The sequence below is a fragment of the Engystomops pustulosus genome, chromosome 4, assembly GCF_040894005.1.
Source record: "Engystomops pustulosus chromosome 4, aEngPut4.maternal, whole genome shotgun sequence".
Taxonomy (NCBI): Eukaryota; Metazoa; Chordata; class Amphibia; order Anura; family Leptodactylidae; genus Engystomops; species Engystomops pustulosus.
This window is the reverse complement of record NC_092414.1, coordinates 210,173,314-210,198,378: the sequence shown is the minus strand read 5'-3', so window position 1 is coordinate 210,198,378 and position 25,065 is coordinate 210,173,314. Positions and strand designations below refer to the sequence as shown.

The following is a 25,065-nucleotide window of genomic DNA, read 5'->3' as shown; positions in this document are numbered from 1 at the left end:
TCAGTATGGGGAAGAAAGGTGATTTGAGTGCCTTTGTACGTGGCATGGTTGTTGGGCTCCTCTGAGTATTTCAGAAACTACTGATCTACTAGGATTTTTTACACACAACCATCTCTATGGTTTACATAGAATGGTCCGAAAAAGAAAAAACATCCAGTGAGCGGCAGTTCTGTGGGCGGAAATGCCTTGTTGATGCCAGAGGTCAGAGGAGAATGGGCAGACTGGTTCGAGCTGATAGAAAGGCAACAGTGACTCAAATCGCCACCCGTTACAACCAAGGTAGGCAGAAGAGCATCTCTGAACACACAGTACGTCAAACTTTGAGGCAGGTGGGCTACAGCAGCAGAAGACCACACCGGGTGCCACTCCTTTCAGCTAAGAACAGGAAACTGAGGCTACAATTTGCACAAGCTCATCGAAATTGGACAGTAGAAGATTGGAAAAATGTTGCCTGGTCTGATGAGTCTCGATTTCTGCTGCGACATTCGGATGGTAGGGTCAGAATTTGGCGTCAACAACATGAAAGCATGGATCCATCCTGCCTTGTATCAATGGTTCAGGCGGGTGGTGGTGGTGTCATGGTGTAGGGAATATTTTCTTGGCACTCTTTGGGCACCTTGGTACCAATTGAGCATCGTTGCAATGCCACAGCCTACCTGAGTATTGTTGCTGTCCATGTCCATCCCTTTATGAGCACAATGTACCCTGTAACATCTGATGGCTACTTTCAGCAGGATAATGCGCCATGTCATAAAGCTGGAATCATCTCAGACTGGTTTCTTGAACATGACAATGAGGTCACTGGACACAAATGGCCTCCACAGTCACCAGATCTCAATCCAATAGAGCATCTTTGGGATGTGGTGGAACGGGAGATTCGCATCATGGATGTGCAGCCGACAAATCTGCGGCAACTGTGTGATGCCATCATGTCAATATGGACCAAAATCTCCGAGGAGCTTCCAGCACCTTGTTGTATCTATGCCACGAAGAATTGAGGCAGTTCTGAAGGAAAAAGGGGGTCCAACCCGTTACTAGCATGATGTACCTAATAAAGTGGCCACTGAGTGTTTATATATATATATATATATATATAAATATATATATTACCTCCAGAACCCCAGTATATAAGTATATAGCAGCTCCATGCTTCTGGAGGTAATATATATATATTACCTCCAAAACCCCAGTATATAAGTATATAGCAGCTCCATGCTCTCAGTATATAGCTCCAGTCCCCAGTATATAGCAGTTGCAGCCAACCAGTATATAGCAGCTAAGCTATGCTGAAGCCAACCGATATTTAGCAGCTTGGCACAGCCTCCTTCTCTTCCATATCTTAGACATCTGCTGCAGGTGTCGCAGTGTGTGGTGCCACTGTGCCATTTGTGCCAGGACGCTGACATGCCATTTTCTCTGTGGTTTATGGCAGGGAGAACGGGCCAATTCAGAGAAGGTATATTATATTAAAAATATATTATATTAAAATATGGGTGATTCGGGTGGCCCTGGGTGGCTACCCTAAACGCGAATATTATAATCCTCCATTGGTCATAAAAGTGCTCTTCATAATCCATAGGGCACAGTAATATGTGGATGATAAAAAGTGCTCTTCATAGTGAATATTTCCAAGCAATACATGGATCATAAAAGTGCTCTGAATAGTAAATATCACACAGTAATAAGTAGATAATAAAAGTGTTCTTCACAATAAATATTGCTAAGTAATACACTGAACATAAAAGTGTTCCTCATAGTAAATAGCACACAGTAATATGTGAATCCTAAAAAAAATTGTGAATAAAGTGAATAGTGAATAAAAATTCTTAGTGTATAGTACACAGTAATAAGTGGATCATAATAGTGCTCTTCATATCGGATAACGTGCAGTAATACATAAAAGTGTTCTTCAGAGTAAAAAGCACACAGTAATACATGGATCATGAAAGTACTCCTCTCAGAGTGAGAAGTAATAAGTGGCCCATAAAAGTGCTCTTCATAGTGCAGTAATACCTAGATCTTAAAAGTGGAACAACCTGGTGGTACCACACTGCAGCAAGTCCAACACGCTTTGCGGCGGGCTCTGGTGAAAGCTGGGTACCACTTAGATTCTGGTCCCAGGTGTCGTTTACGTCATTTTCCGCGGTGGGCCATAAAAGTGCTCTTCATAGTGAAAAGTGTGAAGCAATACGTGGATCATAAAAGTGCTCCTCTCAGTGAATAGTGTGCAGTAATACCTTGATTGTAAAAGTGCTCTCAAAGTATAGTTTAGCATTGCTGGTCTTTTAAAATGCGGAAAGCATGAATTTAGGAACAGGGACATGGCTTGGTAGCTATAGAGCTAGTGCTGCTGGAAGAGGATGTGTTCGGACACTGCCTGCTCCAAGTTCCTCTCGGCAAATAGATACAGATTACCAAAGCACCCTCATTGCACGGGTGATCCTGCGACCCACCTCCTGGGTCACAGCCGCACCCATACTCCTCTCCACTGAACTGGTCCCCCACTCGTTCACTTACCTCGCCAGCGCTGACTACGGTGGTACGGTGTGTGTGTCCCCACCTCCAAGGGGTGCACATGCTCCAGCTTTCTGAGATTTAAAAGGCCACCATGCTGATAATTGGCATTGCCCAGCTGGTAATTCTGATGAATTCCCAGCCCCTTCCTGTGTTCCATGCCAGATCTTCGTGCCTTGTTCCCAAGAGAAAGCAGTGTTCCATGCCATGCCGGTTCCGTTCCTGACTACACTCCTCCATTGCCTGCCATGACCTATTGCTACATCCCGATTCTGATCCCATGCTGCCCGTTCTGACCTCCTGCCTGTCCCTGACTATTCTGCTTTGTACCTCGGACAAAGTCGCACCTGTGGAAGGACTTAATGGTACCACGCCACAGCAAATCCAACCCTCTTTGTGGTGGGCTCTGGTGAAAACTGGGTACCACTTAGATTCTGGTCCCAGGTGTCAGTTTACATCATCGTCCGTGGTGGTCCAGTGGGTCCATTACCCCTGGTGCCTGACAACCCGAAGATGAAGCTGACTGGTGCAAGTTTACAAGATGTCACATCATGATTTGTTTGAGGTGTCCCTTCAAATACATCCACTGGTGTCTTTTCTGGTATTGCCAATAAACCAAAAATTGGATGCTTCAAATACATAACACCATCAGTCCAGACTTTCCTAAAATGTTTAAAGGCATTAGTAATCTTAGTGAATGTAAACTTTTGAATTTGCATTAACTAGTAATAATGCCTTAAAACGTTTCTCTCTCTCAATAATCTGGGATTTGGTTAATAGAAATTATTATGGTAATCCTAATTGACTTCAACAGGAAAGGTTTATTCTGATTGTATGTCTGAAAAACATGCATATGGGGTATTACTTATATGAATATAAACTGCTGACTTCAAATGCAGATAACACTGACCCATCATTACATCACCACTGACAATAGATGATGTCACAGCTTATCTCCTCCCCCGACACGTTCAATGACCTCTATTTAGATAACACTGACCCATCATTACATCACTACTGACAATAGATGATGTCACAGCTCATCTCCTCCCCCTCCCTGTACAATGTCCTCTATATAGATAACACTGACCCATCATTACATCACTACTGACAATAGATGATGTCACAGCTTATCTCCTCCCCCTCCCTGTACAATGACCTCTATATAGATAACGCTGACCCATCATTACATCACTACTGACAATAGATGATGTCACAGCTTATCACATCCCCCTCACTGTACAATGACCTCTATATAGATAACACTGACCCATCATTACATCACTACTGACAATACATGATGTCATAGATTATCTCTTCCCCCTCCCTGTACAATGACCTCTGTATAGATAACACGGATCCATCTTTACATCACTACTGACAATAGATGATGTCACAGCTTATCACATCCCTTTCACTGTACAATGACCTCTATATAGATAACACTGACCCATCATTACATCACTACTGACAATAGATGATGTCACAGCTTATCTCCTCCCCTCCCTGTACAATGACCTCTATATAGATATCACTGACCCATCATTACATCACTACTGACAATACATGATGTCACAGCTTATCTCATCCCCCTCCCTGTACAATACTCTCTATATAGATAACACGGATCCATCTTTACATCACTACTGACAATAGATGATGTCACAGCTTATCACATCCCCCTCACTGTACAATGACCTCGGTATAGATAACACCGACCCATCATTACATCAGTACTGACAATAGATGATGTCACAGCTTATCTCCTCCCCTCCCTGTACAATGACCTCTATATAGATATCACTGACCCATCATTACATCACTACTGACAATACATGATGTCACAGCTTATCTCCTCCCCCTCCCTGTACAATACTCTCTATATAGATAACACGGATCCATCTTTACATCACTACTGACAATAGATGATGTCACAGCTTATCACATCCCCCTCACTGTAAAATGACCTCGGTATAGATAACACTGACCGATCATTACATCACTAATGACAATAGATGATGTCACAGCTTATCTCCTCCTTCTCCCTGTACAATGACCTCTATATAGATAACACTGACCCATCATTACATCACTACTGATAATAGATGATGTCACAGCTTATCTCCTCCCCCTCCCTGTACAATGACCTCTATATAGATAACACTGACCCATCATTACATCATTACAGACAATAAATGATGTCACTGCTTATCTCCTCCCCCTCTCTGTACAATGACCTCTATAGAGACCACACCAACCCATCATTAAATCACTGCTGACAATAGATAATGTCACAGCTTATCATCTCCCCCTCCCTGTATAGTGACCTCTATATAGATAACACTGACCCATATTTTCATCACTACTGACAATACATAATGTCACAGCTTATCTCCTCCCCCTCCCTGTACAAAGACCTTTGTATAGATAACACTGTCCCATCATTACATCACTACTGACAATAGATGATGTCACAGCTTATCTCCTCCTCCTTCCCGTTCAATGAACATTATATGGATAACACTGACCCATCATTACATCACTACTGACAATAGATAATGTCACAGCTTATCTCCTCCTCCTCCCTATACAATGACCTCGGTATAGATAACACTGACCCATCATTACATCACTACTGACAATAGATGATGTCATAGCTTATCTCCTCCTCCTCCCTATACAATGACCTCGGTATAGATAACACTGACCCATCATTACATCACTACTGACAATAGATGATGTCACAGCTTATCTCCTCCCGCTCCCTGTACAATGACCTCTATATAGATAACACTGACACATCATTACATCACTACTGACAATAGATGATGTCACAGCTTATCCCCTCCCCTCCCTGTACAATGACCTCTATATAGATAACACTAACCCATCATTACATCACTACTGACAATATATGATGTCACAGCTTATCTCCTCCTCCTCCCTGTAGAATTTCCTCTATATAGATAACACTGACCAATCATTACATAGCTACTGACAATAGATGATGTCACAGCTTATCTCCTCCCCCTCCCTGTACAATGACCTCGGTATAGATAACACTGACCCATCATTACATCACTACTGACAATAGATGATGTCACAGCTTATCTCCTCCTTCTCCTTGTACAATAAACTCTTTATAGATAATACTGACCTATCATTACATCATTACAGACAAGGGATGATGTCACTGCTTATCTCCTCACTGGCCCTGTACAATGACCTTTGTACAGATAACACTGACCCATCATTACATCACTACTGACAATAGATGATGTCACAGCTTATCATCTCCCCCTCCATGTACAATGACCTCTATATAGATAACACTGACCCATATTTTCATCACTACTGACAATACATAATGTCACAGCTTATATCTTCCCCCTCCCTGTACAATGACCTTTGTATAGATGACACTGTCCCATCATTACATCACTACTGACAATAGATGATGTCACAGCTTATCTCCTCCCCCTGTACAATGACCTCTATATAAATAACACTGACCCATCATTACATCACTACTGACAATAGATGATGTCACAGCTTATCTCCTCCTCCTCCCTGTAGAATTTCCTCTATATAGACAACACTGACTAATCATTACATCACTACTGACAATAGATGATGTCACAGCTTATCTCCTCTCCCTCCCTGTACAATGACCTTTGTATAGATAACACTGTCCCATCATTACATCACTACTGACAATAGATGATGTCACAGCTTATCTCCTCCTCCTCCCCGTTCAATGAACTTTATATGGATAACACTGACCCATCATTAAATCACTACTGACAATAGATGATGTCACAGCTTATCTCCTCCTCCTCCCTATACAATGACCTCGGTATAGATAACACTGACCCATCATTACATCACTACTGACAATAGATTATGTCACAGCTTATCTCCTCCCGCTCCCTGTACAATGACCTCTATATAAATAACACTGACCCATCATTACATCACTACTGACAATATATGATGTCACAGCTTATCTCCTCCTCCTCCCTGTAGAATTTCCTCTATATAGATAACACTGACTAATCATTACATCACTACTGACAATAGATGATGTCACAGCTTATCTCCTCCCCCTGCCTGTACAATGACCTTTGTATAGATAACACTGTCCCATCATTACATCACTACTGACAATAGATGATGTCACAGCTTATCTCCTCCTCCTCCCCGTTCAATGAACTTTATATGGATAACACTGACCCATCATTAAATCAATACTGAAAATAGATGACGTCACAGCTTATCTCCTCCTCCTCCCTATACAATGACCTCGGTATAGATAACACTGACCCAACATTACATCACTACTGACAATAGATGATGTCACAGCTTATCTCCTCCCCTCCCTGTACAATGACCTCTATATAGATAACACTGACCCATCATTACATCACTACTGACAATAGATGATGTCACAGCTTATCTCCTCCTTCTCCCCGTAAAATGACCTCTATATAGATAATACTGACCTATCATTACATCATTACAGACAAGGGATGATGTCACTGCTTATCTCCTCACTGGCCCTGTCCAATGACCTCTATATAGATAACACTGACCCATCATTACATCACTACTGACAATATATGATGTCACAGCTTATCTCTTCCCCCTCCCTGTACAATGACCTTTGTATAGATGACACTGTCCCATCATTACATCACTACTGACAATAGATGATATCACAGCTTATCTCTTCCTCCTCCCCGTTCAATGAACTTTATATGGATAACACTGACCCATCATTAAATCACTACTGACAATAGATGATGTCACAGCTTATCTCCTCCCCCTCCCAGTATAATGCTCTCTATATAGATAACACTGACCCATCATTACATCACTACTGACAATAGATGATGTCACAGCTTATCTCCTCCCCCTCCCTGTACAATGACCTCTATATAGATAACACTTACCCATCGTTACATCACTACTGAGAATAGATGATGTCACAGCTTATCTCCTCCCCCTCCCTGTACAATGACCTTGATGTAGATAACACTAACCCATCATTACATCACTACTGACAATAGATGATGTCACAGCTTATCTCCTCCCCCTCCCTGTACAAGGACCTCTATATAGATAACATTGACCCATATTTTCATCACTTCTGACAATAAATGATGTCACAGCTTATCTCCTCCTCCTCCCTGTACAATGAACATTATATGGATAACACTCACCCATCATTACATCACTCCTGACAATAGATGATGTCACAGCTTATCTCCTCCTCCTCCCTGTACAATGACCTCTATATAGATAACACTGACCCATCATTACATCACTACTGACAATAGATGTCACAGCTTATCTCCTCCTCCCTGCACAATGACCTCTATATAGATAACACCAACCCATCGTTACATCACTACTTACAATAGATTATGTCACAGCTTATCTCCTCCCCCTCCCTGTACAATGACCTCTATATAGATAACACTGACCCATCATTACATCACTACTGACAATAAATGATGTCACTGCTTATCTCCTCCCCTCCCTGTACAATGACCTCTATATAGATAACACTGACCCATCATTACATCACTACTGACAATATATGATGTCACAGCTTATCTCCTCCCCCTCCCTGTACAATGACCTTTATATAGATAACACTGACCCATCATTATATCACTACTGACAATAGATGATGTCACAGCTTATCTCCTCCCCCTCCCTGTACAATGATCTCTATATAGATAACACTGACCCATCATTACATCACTACTGACAATAAATGATGTCACTGCTTATCTCCTCCCCTCCCTGTACAATGACCTCTATATAGATAACACTGACACATCATTACATCACTACTGACAATATATGATGTCACAGCTTATCTCCTCCCCCTCCCTGTACAATGACCTTTATATAGATAACACTGACCCATCATTATATCACTACTGACAATAGATGATTTCACAGCTTATCTCCTCCCCTCCCTGTACAATGACCTCTATATAGATAACACTGACCCATCATTACATCACTACTGACTATAGATGATGTCACAGCTTATCTCCTCCCCTCCCTGTACAATGACCGCTATAAAGATAACACTGACCCATCATTACATCACTACTGACAATAGATGATGTCACAGCTTATCTCCTCCCCCTCCCTGTACAATGACCTTTATATAGATAACACTAACCCATCATTACATCACTACTGACAAAAGATGATGTCACAGCTTATCTCCTCCCCTCCCTGTAGAATGACCTCTATATAGATAACACTGACCCATCATTACATCACTACTGACTATAGATGATGTCACAGCTTATCTCCTCCCCTCCCTGTACAATGACCGCTATAAAGATAACACTGACCCATCATTACATCACTACTGACAATAGATGATGTCACAGCTTATCTCCTCCCCCTCCCTGTACAATGACCTTTATATAGATAACACTAACCCATCATTACATCACTACTGACAAAAGATGATGTCACAGCTTATCTCCTCCCCTCCCTGTAGAATGACCTCTATATAGATAACACTGACCCATCATTACATCACTACTGACAATAGATGATGTCACAGCTTATCTCCTCCCCCTCCCTGTACAGTGACCTCTATATAGATAACGCTGACCCATCATTACATCACGACTGACAATACATGATGTCATAGCTTTTCTCTTCCCCCTCCCTGTACAATGACCTCTGTATAGATAACACAGATCCATCTTTACATCACTACTGACAATAGATGATGTCACAGCTTATCACATCCCTTTCACTGTACAATGACCTCTATATAGATAACACTGACCCATCATTACATCACTACTGACAATAGATGATGTCACAGCTTATCTCCTCCCCTCCCTGTACAATGACCTCTATATAGATATCACTGACCCACCATTACATCACTACTGACAATAGATGATGTCACAGCTTATCTCCTCCCCTCCCTGTACAATGACCTCTATATAGATATCACTGACCCACCATTACATCACTACTGACAATACATGATGTCACAGCTTATCTCCTCCTTCTCCCTGTACAATGACCTCTATATAGATAATACTGACCTATCATTACATCATTACAGACAATAGATGATGTCACAGCTTATCTCCTCACTGGCCCTGTACAATGACCTCTATAGAGACCACACCGACCCATCATTAAATCACTGCTGACAATAGATGATGTCACAGCTTATCATCTCCCCCTCCATGTACAGTGACCTCTATATAGATAACACTGACCCATATTTTCATCACTACTGACAATACATAATGTCACAGCTTATCTCCTCCCCCTCCCTGTACAATGACCTTTGTATAGATAACACTGTCCTATCATTACATCACTACTGACAATAGATGATGTCACAGCTTATCTCCTCCTCCTCCCCGTTCAATGAACTTTATATGGATAACACTGACCCATCATTACATCACTACTGACAATAGATAATGTCACAGCTTATCTCCCCCCCTCCCTGTACAATGACCTCGGTATAAATAACACTGACCCATCATTACATCACTACTGACAATAGATGACGTCACAGTTTATCTCCCCCCCCTCCCTGTATAATGCTCTCTATATAGATAACACTGACCCATCATTACATCACTACTGACAATAGATGATGTCACAGCTTATCTCCTCCCGCTCCCTGTACAATGACCTCTATATAGATAACACTAACCCATCATTACATCACTACTGACAATATATGATGTCACAGCTTATCTCCTCCTCCTCCCTGTAGAATTTCCTCTATATAGATAACACTGACTAATCATTACATCACTACTGACAATAGATGATGTCACAGATTATCTCCTCCCCCTCCCTGTACAATGACCTCGGTATAGATAACACTGACCCATCATTACATCACTACTGACAATAGATGATGTCACAGCTTATCTCCTCCCCCTCCCTGTACAATGACCTCTATATAGATAACACTGACCCATCATTACATCACTACTGACAATAGATTATGTCACTGCTTATCTCCTCCCCTCCCTGTACAATGACCTCTATATAGATAACACTGACCCATCATGACATCACTACTGACAATAGATGATGTCACAGCTTATCTCCTCCCCCTCCCTGTACAATGACCTCTATATAGATGACACTGACCCATATTTTCATCATTACTGACAATACATAATGTCACAGCTTATCTCCTCCCCCTCCCTGTACAATGACCTTTGTATAGATGACACTGACCCATTATTATATCACTACTGACAAAAGATGATGTCACAGCTTATCTCCTCCTCCCTGCACAATGACCTCTATATAGATAACACCGACCCATCGTTACATCACTACTGACAATAAATTATGTCACAGCTTATCTCCTCCCCCTCCCTGTACAATGACCTCTATATAGATATCACTGACCCATCATTGCATCACTACTGACAATAGATGATGTCACAGCTTATCTCCTCCTCCCTGCACAATGACCTCTATATAGATAACACCGACCCATCGTTACATCACTACTGACAAGAAATTATGTCACAGCTTATCTCCTCCCCCTCCCTGTACAATGACCTCTATATAGATAACACTGATCCATCATTACATCACTACTGATAATAGATGATGTCACTGCTTATCTCCTCCCCTCCCTGTACAATGACCTCTATATAGATAACACTGACCCATCATTACATCACTACTGACAATATATGATGTCACAGCTTATCTCCTCCCCCTCCCTGCACAATGACCTGTATATAGATAACACTGACCAATCATTATATCACTACTGACAATAGATGATGTCACAGCTTATCTCCTCCCCTCCCTGTACAATGACTGCTATAAAGATAACACTGACCCATTATTACATCACTACTGACAATAGATGATGTCACATCTTATCTCCTCCCCCTCCCTGTACAATGACCTTTATATAGATAACACTTAACCATCGTTACATCACTTCTGACAATAGATGATGTCACAGCTTATCTCCTCCCCTCCCTGTAGAATGACCTCTATATAGATAACACTGACCAATCATTACATCACTACTGACAACAGATGATGTCACAGCTTATCTCCTCCCCTCCCTGTACAATGACCTCTATATAGATAACACTGACCCATCATTACATTACTACTGACAATAGATGATGTCACAGCTTATCCCCCCCCCTCCCTGTACAATGACCTCTATATAGATAGCACTGACCCATCATTACATCACTACTGACAATAGATGATGTCACAGCTTATCTCCCCCCCCTCCCTGTACAATGACCTCTATATAGATAGCACTGACCCATCATTACATCACTACTGACAATAGATGATGTCACAGCTTATCTCCTCCCCCTCCCTGTACAATGACCTCTATATAGATATCACTGACCCATCATTGCATCACTACTGACAATAGATGATGTCACAGCTTATCTCCTCCCCCTCCCTGTACAATGACCTCTATATAGATATCACTGACTTATCATTAAATCACTACTGACAATAGATGATGTGACAGCTTATCTCCTCCCCCTCCCTGTACAATGACCTCTATATAGATAACACTGACCCATCATTACATCACTACTGACAATAGATGATGTCACAGCTTCTCTCCTCCCCCTCCCTGTACAATGACCTCTATATAGATAACACTGACCCAACATTACATCACTACTGACAATAGATGATGTCACAGCTTATCTCCTCCTCCTCCCTGTACAATGACCTCTATATAGATAACACTGACCCATCATTACATCACTACTGACAATAGATGATGTCACAGCTTATCCCCCCCTTCCTGTACAATGACCTCTATATATATAACACTGACCCATCATTACATCACTACTGACAATAGATGATGTCACAGCTTCTCTCCTCCCCCTCCCTGTACAATGACCTCTATATAGATAACACTGACCCAACATTACATCACTACTGACAATAGATGATGTCACAGCTTATCTCCTCCTCCTCCCTGTACAATGACCTCTATATAGATAACACTGACCCATCATTACATCACTACTGACAATAGATGATGTCACAGCTTATCTCCTCCCCCTCCCTGTACAATGTCCTCTAAATAGATAACACTGACCTATCATTACATCACTACTGACAATAGATGATGTCACAGCTTATCTCCTCCTCCTCCCCGTTCAATGAACTTTATATGGATAACACTGACCCATCATTAAATCACTACTGACAATAGATGATGTCACAGCTTATCTCCTCCTCCTCCCTGTACAATGACCTCTATATAGATAACACTGACCCATCATTACATCACTACTGACAATAGATGATGTCACAGCTTATCTCCTCCCCCTCCCTGTACAATGTCCTCTATATAGATAACACTGACCCATCATTACATCACTACTGACAATAGATGATGTCACAGCTTATCTCATCCTCCTCCCTGTACAATGACCTCTATATAGATAACACTGACCCATCATTACATCACTACTGACAATAGATGATGTCACAGATTATCTCCTCCCCCTTCCTGTACAATGACCTCTATATAGATAACACTGACCCATCATGACATCACTACTGACAATAGATGATGTCACAGATTATCTCCTCCCCCTCCCTGTACAATGACCTCTATATAGATAACACTGACCCATCATTACATCACTGCTGATTACTTCATTATTTTAAAAAAAATTAGCTTTTTAGAGTTTAAATACCAACTGGCAAAGCTAAAAATAGACAATTTTTTTCTAGAATTAAATAGACCCAAACACATCCTTATTAGTAGAATAATAAAACAATTTTTCTTTTCAGCAAAGTTGTTGTTTTCAACATGCAAATCAAGTTTACAATTTTTTTTTTACAAATTTGATATATTTTGAAGTGTTACTGACCTGTAAATACAGTTATCATGTTTAGTTATATAATAAGAAAATTCTTATTATTATTTGATAAGAAAATTCATCAGAATTGCGATTTTCTAGATCCTTTCCACTGATCAAATTTTATTAAACGTTTATTAATTAGTGCACATCTACTTCTTAGAACCATGTGTCTCTATGGTGACAGACTTCAAGCTAATGGGGCTCATTTACTAAGGGTCCACGGACTGCACTATCGTCAGAATATCCGACGATTTCCAATGTGCGCCGCATTTAGAAGGGTTTTTGCCGCACGCAATCGGCTTTCATGCAACGGGGGGCGTGGCCGTTGACCAACCCAACTCATTCGGACTAAGCGCAGGATTTAGAATTCAAATTGTGTCGCAAGACATGAACTCACATACACCGGGAAGAAGATGGTGAACTCCGGCGGACTTGGCGGGGAAGCGATAGATGCAGGATCTTGGGGGCAGGATCTTAGTGAATTGCGGCAGACTTCATCCTCGTCGGACAACGCACCTCAGGGATTGCGCAGGGATCGGCTAAGTAAATGTGCCCCAATGTGTTAGATATAAAGAAGAGGAGTGGAGAGGGTGATGCATGACTGCAGGATAATATATTTGGTCTATAGTCTATTTTTCAGTATCACATATAGGTCTGTATTGGATCTGTACACACTAAGCATGGGAAATTTGTGGATTCATTTTGGAAACACTGGAGTAATATAAAGTATCTATAATCTATCACCCCTTATCTATGAGAAAAAAAAAATCTTATTAATAATACATCCATCTGTGTTACCTCTCCCTGTCCAGCACATCTGGATATACAGTGTCGACTTAGGAGGAGGAAAGAAGTAACTTACCTTTATTTTCAGACAGACTTACAGCCAGAACTTCCCATGTGGTGATTGTATCTTGTAGGTGAATCTTAAAAGATTTGCTTGAAATTCTATTAAAAAGTCAAAATAAAACCATAGTGTAAAAACCCTTGACCCTTAGCAAATTTATATATATATATATACAAAAATGATTAATTTTTTTTTCTCTCCAAAACAGCACCTCCCTTGCCCATGGATTGTGCCTGGGAAAAGATTTCTACAGAATTTGCTTGGAATTAAACAAAGCCACAATAAAAAATGCAAAGACTTATCTAAGGAGGGGGGATGGGGGGATGGGTCACCCAGACTTTCAGCTGTCTAAAACGAAACATCAAATTGTGCTTCCGCTGTTTAAGATCATGAGCAGTCAGCTGCTGCTGAGTCATTCACAATCAAGACTATTAATAAAATAAATACCAGCAGCAAATATACTGCATACAAATAGATGTACCGGAAGTGAGTATACCAGAAATATTGATATCCCCTTGTAGTGAGTGTCCTGCTAATGTGCCATTAAAACCATACCACACCCATACATATGGAACAGCAGTGAATGTACTACACATAAATATATAACAGCAATAAATGTACTGACAGCTGGAGTTCTTGGACAAAAAAGAGTGTCTGGTAAAGGACTCAGGCAATGCAATGAATTTATCGCATTGCTTCCCTCATAGAGAAGGCACAGGTTGATGTATTTATCCCTGCACGGATTTATTATCAATTATATTTGTGTCTTAAAGAAACACATTGGGTTCCCGTGCCAAAGCAGGTCCAGCTCATCTATTCTTCTACAATTCATGTGAAAGGTTTTTTGGGACGCAACTATTGATGACCTCTCCTTTGGATCGTTGAGAATCTGACACAGGGCACCGTTGAGGATGAGCTGTATGATAAGGTATCAGTGTTTCAACAAGGTCATTGTCATGCATAGTACAGTGGATGTGCTTGGTACTGCAGCTAAGCCTTATTAACTTCAGTAGGAATTAAAAGAAACCAGGCCATGTAACTGATGGATGCAGCGTCATTAACAAGGAATCTGCTGAGCAGCTTTGAAGACCAGACCACAAAAACATTTTAATACTGATGAGGACCTTTTATAAGTTAAGGCTTTCAATATCATAACTACTAAAACTTCTCAATGACTTGACAGACCATATGTTATACTCACCCTTTATCATCAGGGATTTCATCCATTGTCTTTGTGACCCAGAGCCAGGTTTGAGGAAACTGTGACCTGATTACAATTTCAGAATCATCAATGTAATCGCTGTCCTCATCATCTGATGGACAAAAAAAATAGTTATCCTTTAAAAAAGTACGTGTAGTATGTTAGATGAGAGAAATTAAATGCTCACAACTCAATTTCATGATTGATTTTGACAATAAGTTTTAGGGGCTTTCTTCCAGCAGCAATGGGTCTTGAAATTTGAGAAAATTATTTATTTGGTTAGACAACTACAACACCCAATGCTCCTCAATAGAGGAACTCGTTTAAGGGGTTATATCCTGGACAGTATATGTCCTAGACAGAAATTGATTCCAACTCTAGGACCCCTTTCCCAATGCTTAATAAAAAAACAGTTTCTACCTGTTAGCCAGTTGAAGAAATTCCCATTGCTTTTGATAGGTCAAATAAAGTAACCTTCTTGAGATTGTGAAACCTGATGAAGGGACCTAAGCTTAGTTAGCCATTAAAAGATATCATTGGCCAGGGGGGTATTGGCCTGGATGAGTTTGAGAGCAGACGTGTAGTTCTGAGCTCCGTCTTCGTGACCTACATAAGCCACTATAGACAGCGACACCAAGCATAAAGATCACCCTACGGGCATTACAGAAGTTGCCAGCACCATGATGACACGCAAGAGGACAGTTAAAAGTGGCCCTAAACGACTTACCGATTTCTTCTCCGCGTGGAACGCTGGACAAGAAGCGATCCAAGATGGCGCCGAGAGCATAAGACATGAGGTGACGGGAGAATTAGCGAATACTCCAGTGGCATCACCTGCCTAAACGAACTCTTCAAGGCAGCATAAGAGCCCACGCTCACCTGAGACAGCGCAAAATGAAGAGGCACAGGCAGAACCCTTGGAGCAGCGACGCTTGGATGGCGGGAGAATTAAAATGGCGCCCGACCACGCGTGGCACCCTGAGTCTCCAAGCTGCAGCCCGGATAAGCAGAGACCCCGCTGGTCAGAGCTACATACAGAGGGGGAACAAGACATCGCTACACTGCTAACGGGTGAGTCTGACCCCCTGTTAGAAATCCCCTCCTCAGAACAACCAGCATCAGAAACTTTTATCAAACATATGATGTTGGCTTTCAGAGGGTTCATCCATAAGGACTATTTGTCTATGCATAACCAGACAAAGATGCTGATCGATGATCTAGGGACGAGAGTTGACCACCTAGAAGACAAAATGGAGGAGGTTACAAACTCCCATAATTAGCTGATAGAAGCCCATTATGCATTGGAAGAGGAGGTAAAAGACATGAAGCTCAAAATAGCGGACATGGAAGATCATGGAAGGCGTAATAATGTGAAATTCAGAGGTGTCCCAGAATCAGTTCCCCCAGCGGAGCTAAAAGACTACCCCACAGCGCTCATACATGCTACGCTACCAGCGGCACCACTAACGGAGTGCCTCATAGATAGGGCACATAGGTTGCCCAAACCGAAAGCAATTCCAGACAATTTGCCTAGAGATGTCCTTGCGAGACTGCACTATTTTCACACTAAAGAGGCCCTGATGTTATACTCCAGGAAGGCACAGAAACTACCGGAACCTTATGCACATATAAAAATGTATGCAGATTTATCGCAAGCCACACTACAAGAAAGAGAGAAGTTTCTACCCAAAACCTCGACGCTGCGGAAGCACAAAATGTTATACAAATGGGGCTTCCCTACGAACCTGATCATCAGACGGGATGGCACAACCCATGTATTGACGAAACCAGAAGAAGGAATCAAGCTACTTCAATCTTGGGGCTTGTCTATTAGTATTATAGACCAGCTACCGAAAAAGGTACCAGAAATTCCAATGGACTGGCAAGTAGTGTGAATACTTGATATTTAATTGTTATGTTTAAATGTTAGGCCAAGAAGGACTTTCAGGTGGACTGATACCCCCTTCAATTTGATGCAGGAAACTGCTATACCTGCACTGTTGTCCTTAGCCCATCTGGCTATCCATGAAGTTAGTGTTCAGAAAGCTTGGTGGAGGCAGCAGGACCTAACTGTCCCGGCCTCTACCAAAATGTTTTTTAGGTTAAAGTTATTATGTCTTAAAGTTGTAAGAATTTTGTCTTCACGAGTAAGTAACTACAGTTATTACACCATAGAGAAGAAAGGTGGGGCTCATAGCAGATACTATAGAAAGGGAATATGGAGATGAACATAATGAGCCTAAATGTAAAAGGGCTCAATTCACCCTTTAAAAGGGCCTCTATTTGGAAAGACACCAAAAAAGCTAAAGCCAACATTTTTTGCCATCAAGAGACACATTTTAAGGAAGGGATAGTCCCACAAGTTGCCCACAAGAACTACCCACATGTCCAATGCACCAACTGAAAAAGCGGGAGTCTTAATAGCAATTAAGAGAGATGAGGAGATAACAATTACAAATGTACTGATGGATGGCGTGGGGAGGTTCCTTGCCCTTGTATGTTCAATAAATAATACCTTTTACACGATAGTCAATGTTTATGCCCCAAATTCTGGACAAGTGAGATTCCTTAATACAATTATCAAAAAGGTGAAAAAGGTTGGGAAAGGCAAATTATAAATTTTTGAAGATTTTAACATCATCCCTGATTGTAGGATGGACTCAACGGGCAGGGGCAGGGTGCCTCCTCCATCCCTGATGTCTTTGTTGCACAAAGAAGGTCTATACGATACGTTCCGTTGTCTTAACTCATCAGCAAAAGAATAGACATTTTATTCACACAGACATAGGTCGTTTACTGGGATAGACGCGCTGACACAAGTAAGCAAATAAGGAATAGGAACAATGACATGGTCTGACCACTCGCCCACTTTCACCACACTATCGTTCTCGCATCTCATACCTAACCAGAATAGGTGGTGTAACCGACCCTTTCTCTATACTCTCCCCTCATACAAAAGGAGTATAACACAGGCAATTCTAGATTATTTTCACCATAATGTTGAATTATAAGTGGACCTATTTAACTTGTGGCAATCCCATAAAGTAGCAGTGAGAGGCGCTTTAATTCAAATGGAGATACAACATAATAAGAAAAAGGAAAAAGCGGTCTCAGGATTACTCCACAAAGTCAAACTTGAGAAAGCAGCACAACACTCGGCCGCAGTTAATATACACACACAACTGACAGAGACTAGACAGGCGTTGAGAGCAGCTCTGTTGTCAGAATATGACAAAACCATGTCTTCAATCAAGGCTTCGTACTATACCTCGTAATATTCATAATATACAATAAACCGAGTATGGGTCAAGCCTAAAAAAGTCAAAAATAAAATCCTATTCTTATATAACAACTCGAACCCCCGCATTAAGGAAACACACCCACTTAAAATAGCAAATATGTTTAGGGACTTTTATGAGTCCTTGTATAACTTCGGATATCTATATTTAATAAAGCAATGAAGGTAGGATCGATGCCCCCAAAAATGTTAGAAGCATCTATTACCACTCTCCCCAAACCAGGCAAAGAACCAACTTCTCCACCGAATTTTAGGCCAATATCATTACTAAAATAATTGCTTGCAGGTTACTAGATATCCTTCCCACACTTATACATTATGATCAAGTGGCTTTCACAAAGGGAGACAAGCACCCGACGGAACCAGAAGAATACTTCACTTGATCTCAGTAATGGAGGCCTCTCGAACGCCTTCTTTGCTTTTCATTTTGGATGCAGAGAAGGCGTTCAACAGGATCCACTGGGGGAACGCATTCTCCATACTAACTAAATTTGGATTCCAGGGACCTATCTACAAAGCTATTCAGGCCCTATATTCCTGCCCGATAGCGAGGGTACTCGCAAATGGATACAGCTCAGATGCTTTTAAAATCACAAATGGAACCCGACAAGGGTGCCCTCTATCCCCACTCATTTTTGTAATGGTGATGGAGCCCCTGGCGGAATACATCCGAATCAACACAAATATCTCGGGTATATCTGCAGGATTGAGGCAACACAAACTGGGCTTATTTGCTGACAACGTCATACTATCACTGTCTTTGATCCCCAAGTCGCTGAGAGAAACTCAGAAAGTGCTACAGGAATTTGGTGAGGTATCCTATTATAAAATGAATGTGAACAAATCCCAGATCTTAGGCATCAATTGTCCCCAAAGCTTAAGAGAAAGTATCAAGAAAGAGCTCCACTTCCAGTGGACAAATGACTTTATACCCGAAGTAGGGATAAAATTATGCAGCCCCCTGAAGTCCCTATCGAAAACGAATTTTGACCCTCTAATTACGGACTTGCAGAGAGAACTAGAAACTTATTCCAAACTAGAGCCGTCATGAATGGGCCGCATACCACTTTTTAAGATGATGGTGCTCCCCAAAATTCTTTACCTATTCCGTACTCTTATTATAACGCTCCCACATAGCATCTTAACTCGGCTACAGAAAATGGTTTTGGACTTCGTGTGGAACCATAAAAAACCTAGAGTTGCAGCGAAAACTTTAATGGCTTCAAAAGAGAGAGGTGGCATGGGGGTTCCCAACCTACCAAACTACTATAGAGCCATAATCATCCAACAAATGAGAAGATGGAGCATATATTCCAACTCCTCTAGCTGGCCTACAATAGGAACATCTCTATCAGGGGGGAAATCCCTTCATGCATGTTTTGACTCCGTAATCCTCCCTGAAATACAATCCCCTACAATAAAAGCAACTATAGACACTTGGAAGTCACTGTTGAGTATCCTCCCGAACTCGTACCCTAGTAAAACCCTACAGATTCCTATCCAAACACTAGAATATATTATTCCGGGGGTCTCATTAGAAAATTATTGAAAAGTAGGAAAACTTCCAGCTGAGCACGGAGAGTCGGCAAATGGATAAGCCATGAATAAGGTCGTGTACCGAAATGCGTAGGCTTGTAGCCTTTATGTCTTTTCTTCAATCCTATGTACTGTGATGTACGTCTATTTTTAAAAGGATCTAATAAATATTGCCATTTTTTATCCATTTGCCGACTCTCTGTGCTCAGCTGGAAGTTTTCCTACTTTTCAATCATTTGCTCTGTGTGCACCTGTGGCCAAGGTTGTCCGTGCAGGAGCTATTGGAGTCGGAGAATTGAATTGCCTGGACTGTTTGGTGAGCTGATCTCTTTTTGAAAGTATTTCCTTTCTATTGAAATTTTTCCATTAGAAAATTAGGTACATCAAGGCATTACAAATGTACAAGACCTATACGTTCAGGACAGGTTAATGACATTCCAAGAGGCAGCTCAGAAATTCCAACTAGCCAATAGAGATATGTACTTATACTCCCAAGTCACCCACTGCCTAAAGGAAGGCAGGACTCCACAAAACCCAAATCCCTATCCCACTATTTGAGCTTATAACTCATCCGACAGGGGGGAAAGAACAGAACATCAAACACATTTACAACTTATGTCAAGGAGAACTGACAGTTACCAAACTACCCTCACACCTTAAGTGGCAGCTTGAATTACAATCTGATATAACACAAAAACAATGGAATACTGCATGTTACTGGGCTAAGAAAGCAACCATGAATGCTAACTTATTAGAGGTTCATCTCAAAATTCTGAACAGGTGGTATTTGACTCCAAATAGAATTTCCTAGATTTTCCCAGGATCCTCTAATCAGTGCTGTAGAAACTGTGGTGGGAAGGGTTCCCTACTCCATGTTTTTTGGGGATGTCCAGTACTGTCCACATTTTGGAAGGAGGTATTTCAAATGTGTGCCACAGTAGCAGAACATGACATAACATTAAATCCCCGACTAGCAGTTCTAGGGGTAGATCTGCACACGATACCTAAAAAAGCGAGATAATGGTGGGCCACATTATCCTAACAGCGAAACTCCTCATAGCTAAGGGATGGAAAAACCAGAGCGCACCATCAATCATCTCCCTTTTAGATAGATTAGCAGAACATTGCACGTTTGAGCGTCTAGTAGCCCTACGGAACCAAACACTGACCAAATTCCAGGCAACTTGGGACAAGTGGGACCTTATACCCATCACTATCACCATGCGGCGCAGGTTTATCCGACTAAATAATATGAATGAAAGGTGGGCACATATGCCTTCGTCTACCCTAAGGTAACCCACTACACAAGTACATAGTAGCTCACACCCTACTGTCTGTGGTAAAAATTTTATCAAAACGAAGCAGAGACACTTTGCTCTGTTTTGCTCGTGAAGACTAAGGTTGCTAATGTTAATGTGGTTGTTGTTGTTACATGCAACTTTATAACAGAGGTGAAAGAATTAGATAAATGTGAAATTATGCTGACGAGAAATGATATCAAGTCAGAATAATATGGCTGTAACCTCATGTTATTGTAAATATAAAACCTCAATAAAAATTGATTTAAAAAAAAAAAAAAAGTTCATTTATTTGACCTATTAAAAGCAACAGGAAGTGATGCCAAGACAAATGGAGAGTTGGCCAAGCAACTAGACGCGGCTAAGTTTGGTGCTTCCATACAAATGGATTGCTTGGGCAGTGGCCACAGATACATGGCCAGCTTTCAATTCAGACTGTAGCCTTAAAGGTCATAAATAAATGAATACCAGCTCAGAGGATTCCTATGAGTCAATTTAGTCATACTGAACTACTGAAACAAGTAGGAATTGTCTTAAAAGGAGAAGTTCTTCAATTAAAATTTATCCTTGATACCTTCCAAAATAGTGGATTATATAACATAATATCCTGCTGTCCACCGATAAATAATCAGTTTATGATCCTGAAGTCAGCTGATACTGAACCTGCAACTTGCCCTCTTTCAACAATCAGGGAGATTTTTCAATTTTCTTTGTATTTTATGAGTTGGATCTTTGCCACTTTGTAGTATAATTTCCTTACTTCTTGCATCGTCATCATCTTTATGAAGTTCTTTCTCAAGTTCTATTTGCTTTTTGATGTGTTTGCAGCAGTCCAGGAAAGCGTCAATACATTTTTGTCCATCCTGAATATGGCGTGTCCGACGTTCACAGGTATGACCCATGGGGTTTTTAAGCATACCATCCTTACAACATGTCTTCTCCAGTCCTGAGTATTGTGATGCTGGAAGGAGAAGGAAGATCATTGTGAACATAGTAACTTCTCCAAAACACACACAAGCCGGGAATTTGAGCAGGTGACCACTTATTCTCCAATCTTTACCTTTTTTGTCCCTTTCTTGAATCAGTATGGCTGAGGCACGTCGTCTTCGCTTTAGTTGAGGCTGACATATTGGCTCTGTGGAAAAATGTGACAAAAGTCAAAAGGATCTACTTTGTGATCAGTGGTGTTACTAAGTGACCAATCCCCAACCATTTTGGAAACATTTATAATGAATCACCTGATCTCTGAGGAGTTGTTATCTGGAAGTTTGTCTGCAGGGCAAGGCCGGAATCATAAAACACCCCTGGTGTATCGGCACCACTTCCCGGTGTGCAGCCAATGTCGTATCTTTCCACCGACTCCCAGAACTTTACAGAAGGAGAAAATACTCAGTGAAAACTGTAAACTGTTTTGAGAAACCATTTTTCCCTTTCAATGTTTCACCTTGCCCTGGTTGATCTTCAGTTTACTGTTGATCGCATAGACACCTCTATCCACAGCCACCAGTCCCACAGTAGCATTATAATCCGCTTGTAGCTTCAGCATCATGGAGGTTCCGGGTTGTTGAATCATATTGTCTCTGTCTTTCTCTCCTGTTACTCGCAGCTGTAGAAATGATACATTTGTTAACATCATTTATCTTCCCATTAGAATGTGGATCTTCTCATATATCACCACCTCTTCATCACAGCCCCTCCCTATTGGCATCTCTCAAGGTTCTGTCATGAGACCCCTACTATTCTCCATCTACACCTCTGGCCTAGGACAGCTCATTAAAGAGGACCTGTCACCCACAAAAATGCACTAGGAGCTGTTTACTAAAGTATTCATGAGGGAACGGGACTAGGAGGCGGTGACTGACGCATGAAGCCTGGACCGCCCCCTCATGAATACGCTCGACCACTTTGAGCATGGTCCAGCGTTCCTATTGTACACCACGGCACTGTTTGCTAGCTTTATCGGAGGGTCTGATACAGCTAGCAGTTTATCAATGCTAAAAATGGCGCAGCACTAGGAGATACCTACTTTAGTAAGCAGCTCCAGTGCCCTTTTTAATGGCTGACAAGTCCTCTTTAAGTCTCATGTCTTTCATTACCATTCCTATAAAGATGGCATAAAGATCTATATTTCTGGTCCAGATATCTCCTCTCTTCTAGACAGCATTCCAGAGAGAATTTTGTCATATTCTACTCCATATTGTCTTCTTTCCTCCACATAACACATCCCTCCGATGAGACCTAGTGTAACAAGCAGCGGGTTGTTAACTGGTTTGACTTTGGGTCCCACACAGGTATCAGACAGAAACAAACACCATACAGCAGGATTAGAAACCTTTCTTCAGGTGCAGAGGGTTTGCTGGAGTATATGCCTGGAGGTGCACGCTGATAGACTGGGACACCCTAATTCGGAATAGCCCTGCTACTTTAAGAAGGAGAGTGAGACGCCACCCGCGCCCTATGGCAGCTAGAGCCTGGCCGGACATGGCGGTGGAAGGTAAGTCTGCGAGGGGTAATGTGGCCAGAGGCAGAACTTGTTACCAGTGATACAGTCCCCCCTTTACGCTCCCTCTTCTTCTGACCTGAAGCGGACAGAAACCGTTTAATTAGGGCAAGGGCATCAATGTTCTCCTCAGCTTCCCAAGATCTTTCTTCTGGACCAAAACCCTTCCAGTCTACCAGGTAATAGGTTCATCTTCCTATTTTCTTGCAGTTCAGAATCTCCTTAACCTCATAAACATCACTAGTACCACCAAGAGCAGAAGCAGGAACAGAATCAGTGGTTTGAAAAGGTGAACATGAAAGGAGTTAACTATTCTGAGGGACGGAGGAAGATGGAGCTTGTAAGACACTGGGTTTATTTGCTGAAGAACCTCAAATGGTCCAAGGAATATGGGAACAAACGCCTCATTAGCCTCAGGAACCTCAGAGCTAGCCGGTGCAGGAAGAGGTACGGAAGGATGTAAGCTGCAAATAGTGAATGGAGATCCAGCAGTAGTTTAACTAGTATGATTGTTATAAGAGAATTCTGACATGGGAAGTTGATGCACCTAGTTATCCTGTAGAGCAGAAACAAATTGTCAGAGGTATCCCTCAATACTCTGATTGACACGTTCAACTTGACCATTGGTTGCTGGTAGGATAAATCTAATTTTAATCCCAGAAGTTTACACAGATCTCTCTGGAATTTTGATGTGAACTGTATGCCACAATCAGAGACAATGGGGGTCATTTACTAAGGGCCGGAATCGATTTTTTCGCCGAGTTTCCAGAAAATTTCCGATTTGTCCCAAATTGCCCCGGGTTTTTGGCACATGCACATGCGTCGGCGCCGGCATCAGATGGAAATCAGGGGGCAAGGCCTTCGGAAAACCCGATGGTTTCAGAAAAAAAGCAGAATTTTTTCTAAAAATGTGTTGCTTGACACGCGCTTACTTGCACCCAGCAACGGATGGTGA

General features: G+C 41.6%; 1 protein-coding gene across 1 annotated transcript in view; it reads right to left on the bottom strand.

The window, feature by feature from the left end:
• Positions 1-25,065, bottom strand: part of LOC140128251 (A.superbus venom factor 1-like) — a 114,757-nt gene that overhangs the window by 51,099 nt on the left and 38,593 nt on the right. Inside the window, exons 14-19 of the mRNA XM_072149810.1 lie at positions 23,055-23,216; positions 22,849-22,978; positions 22,671-22,745; positions 22,371-22,571; positions 15,479-15,590; positions 14,293-14,378 (exon numbers count right to left, since the gene is read on the bottom strand). Of these exons, the coding sequence (XP_072005911.1) occupies positions 14,293-14,378; positions 15,479-15,590; positions 22,371-22,571; positions 22,671-22,745; positions 22,849-22,978; positions 23,055-23,216 (766 nt within the window). The remainder of the gene's footprint in view (positions 1-14,292; positions 14,379-15,478; positions 15,591-22,370; positions 22,572-22,670; positions 22,746-22,848; positions 22,979-23,054; positions 23,217-25,065) is intronic.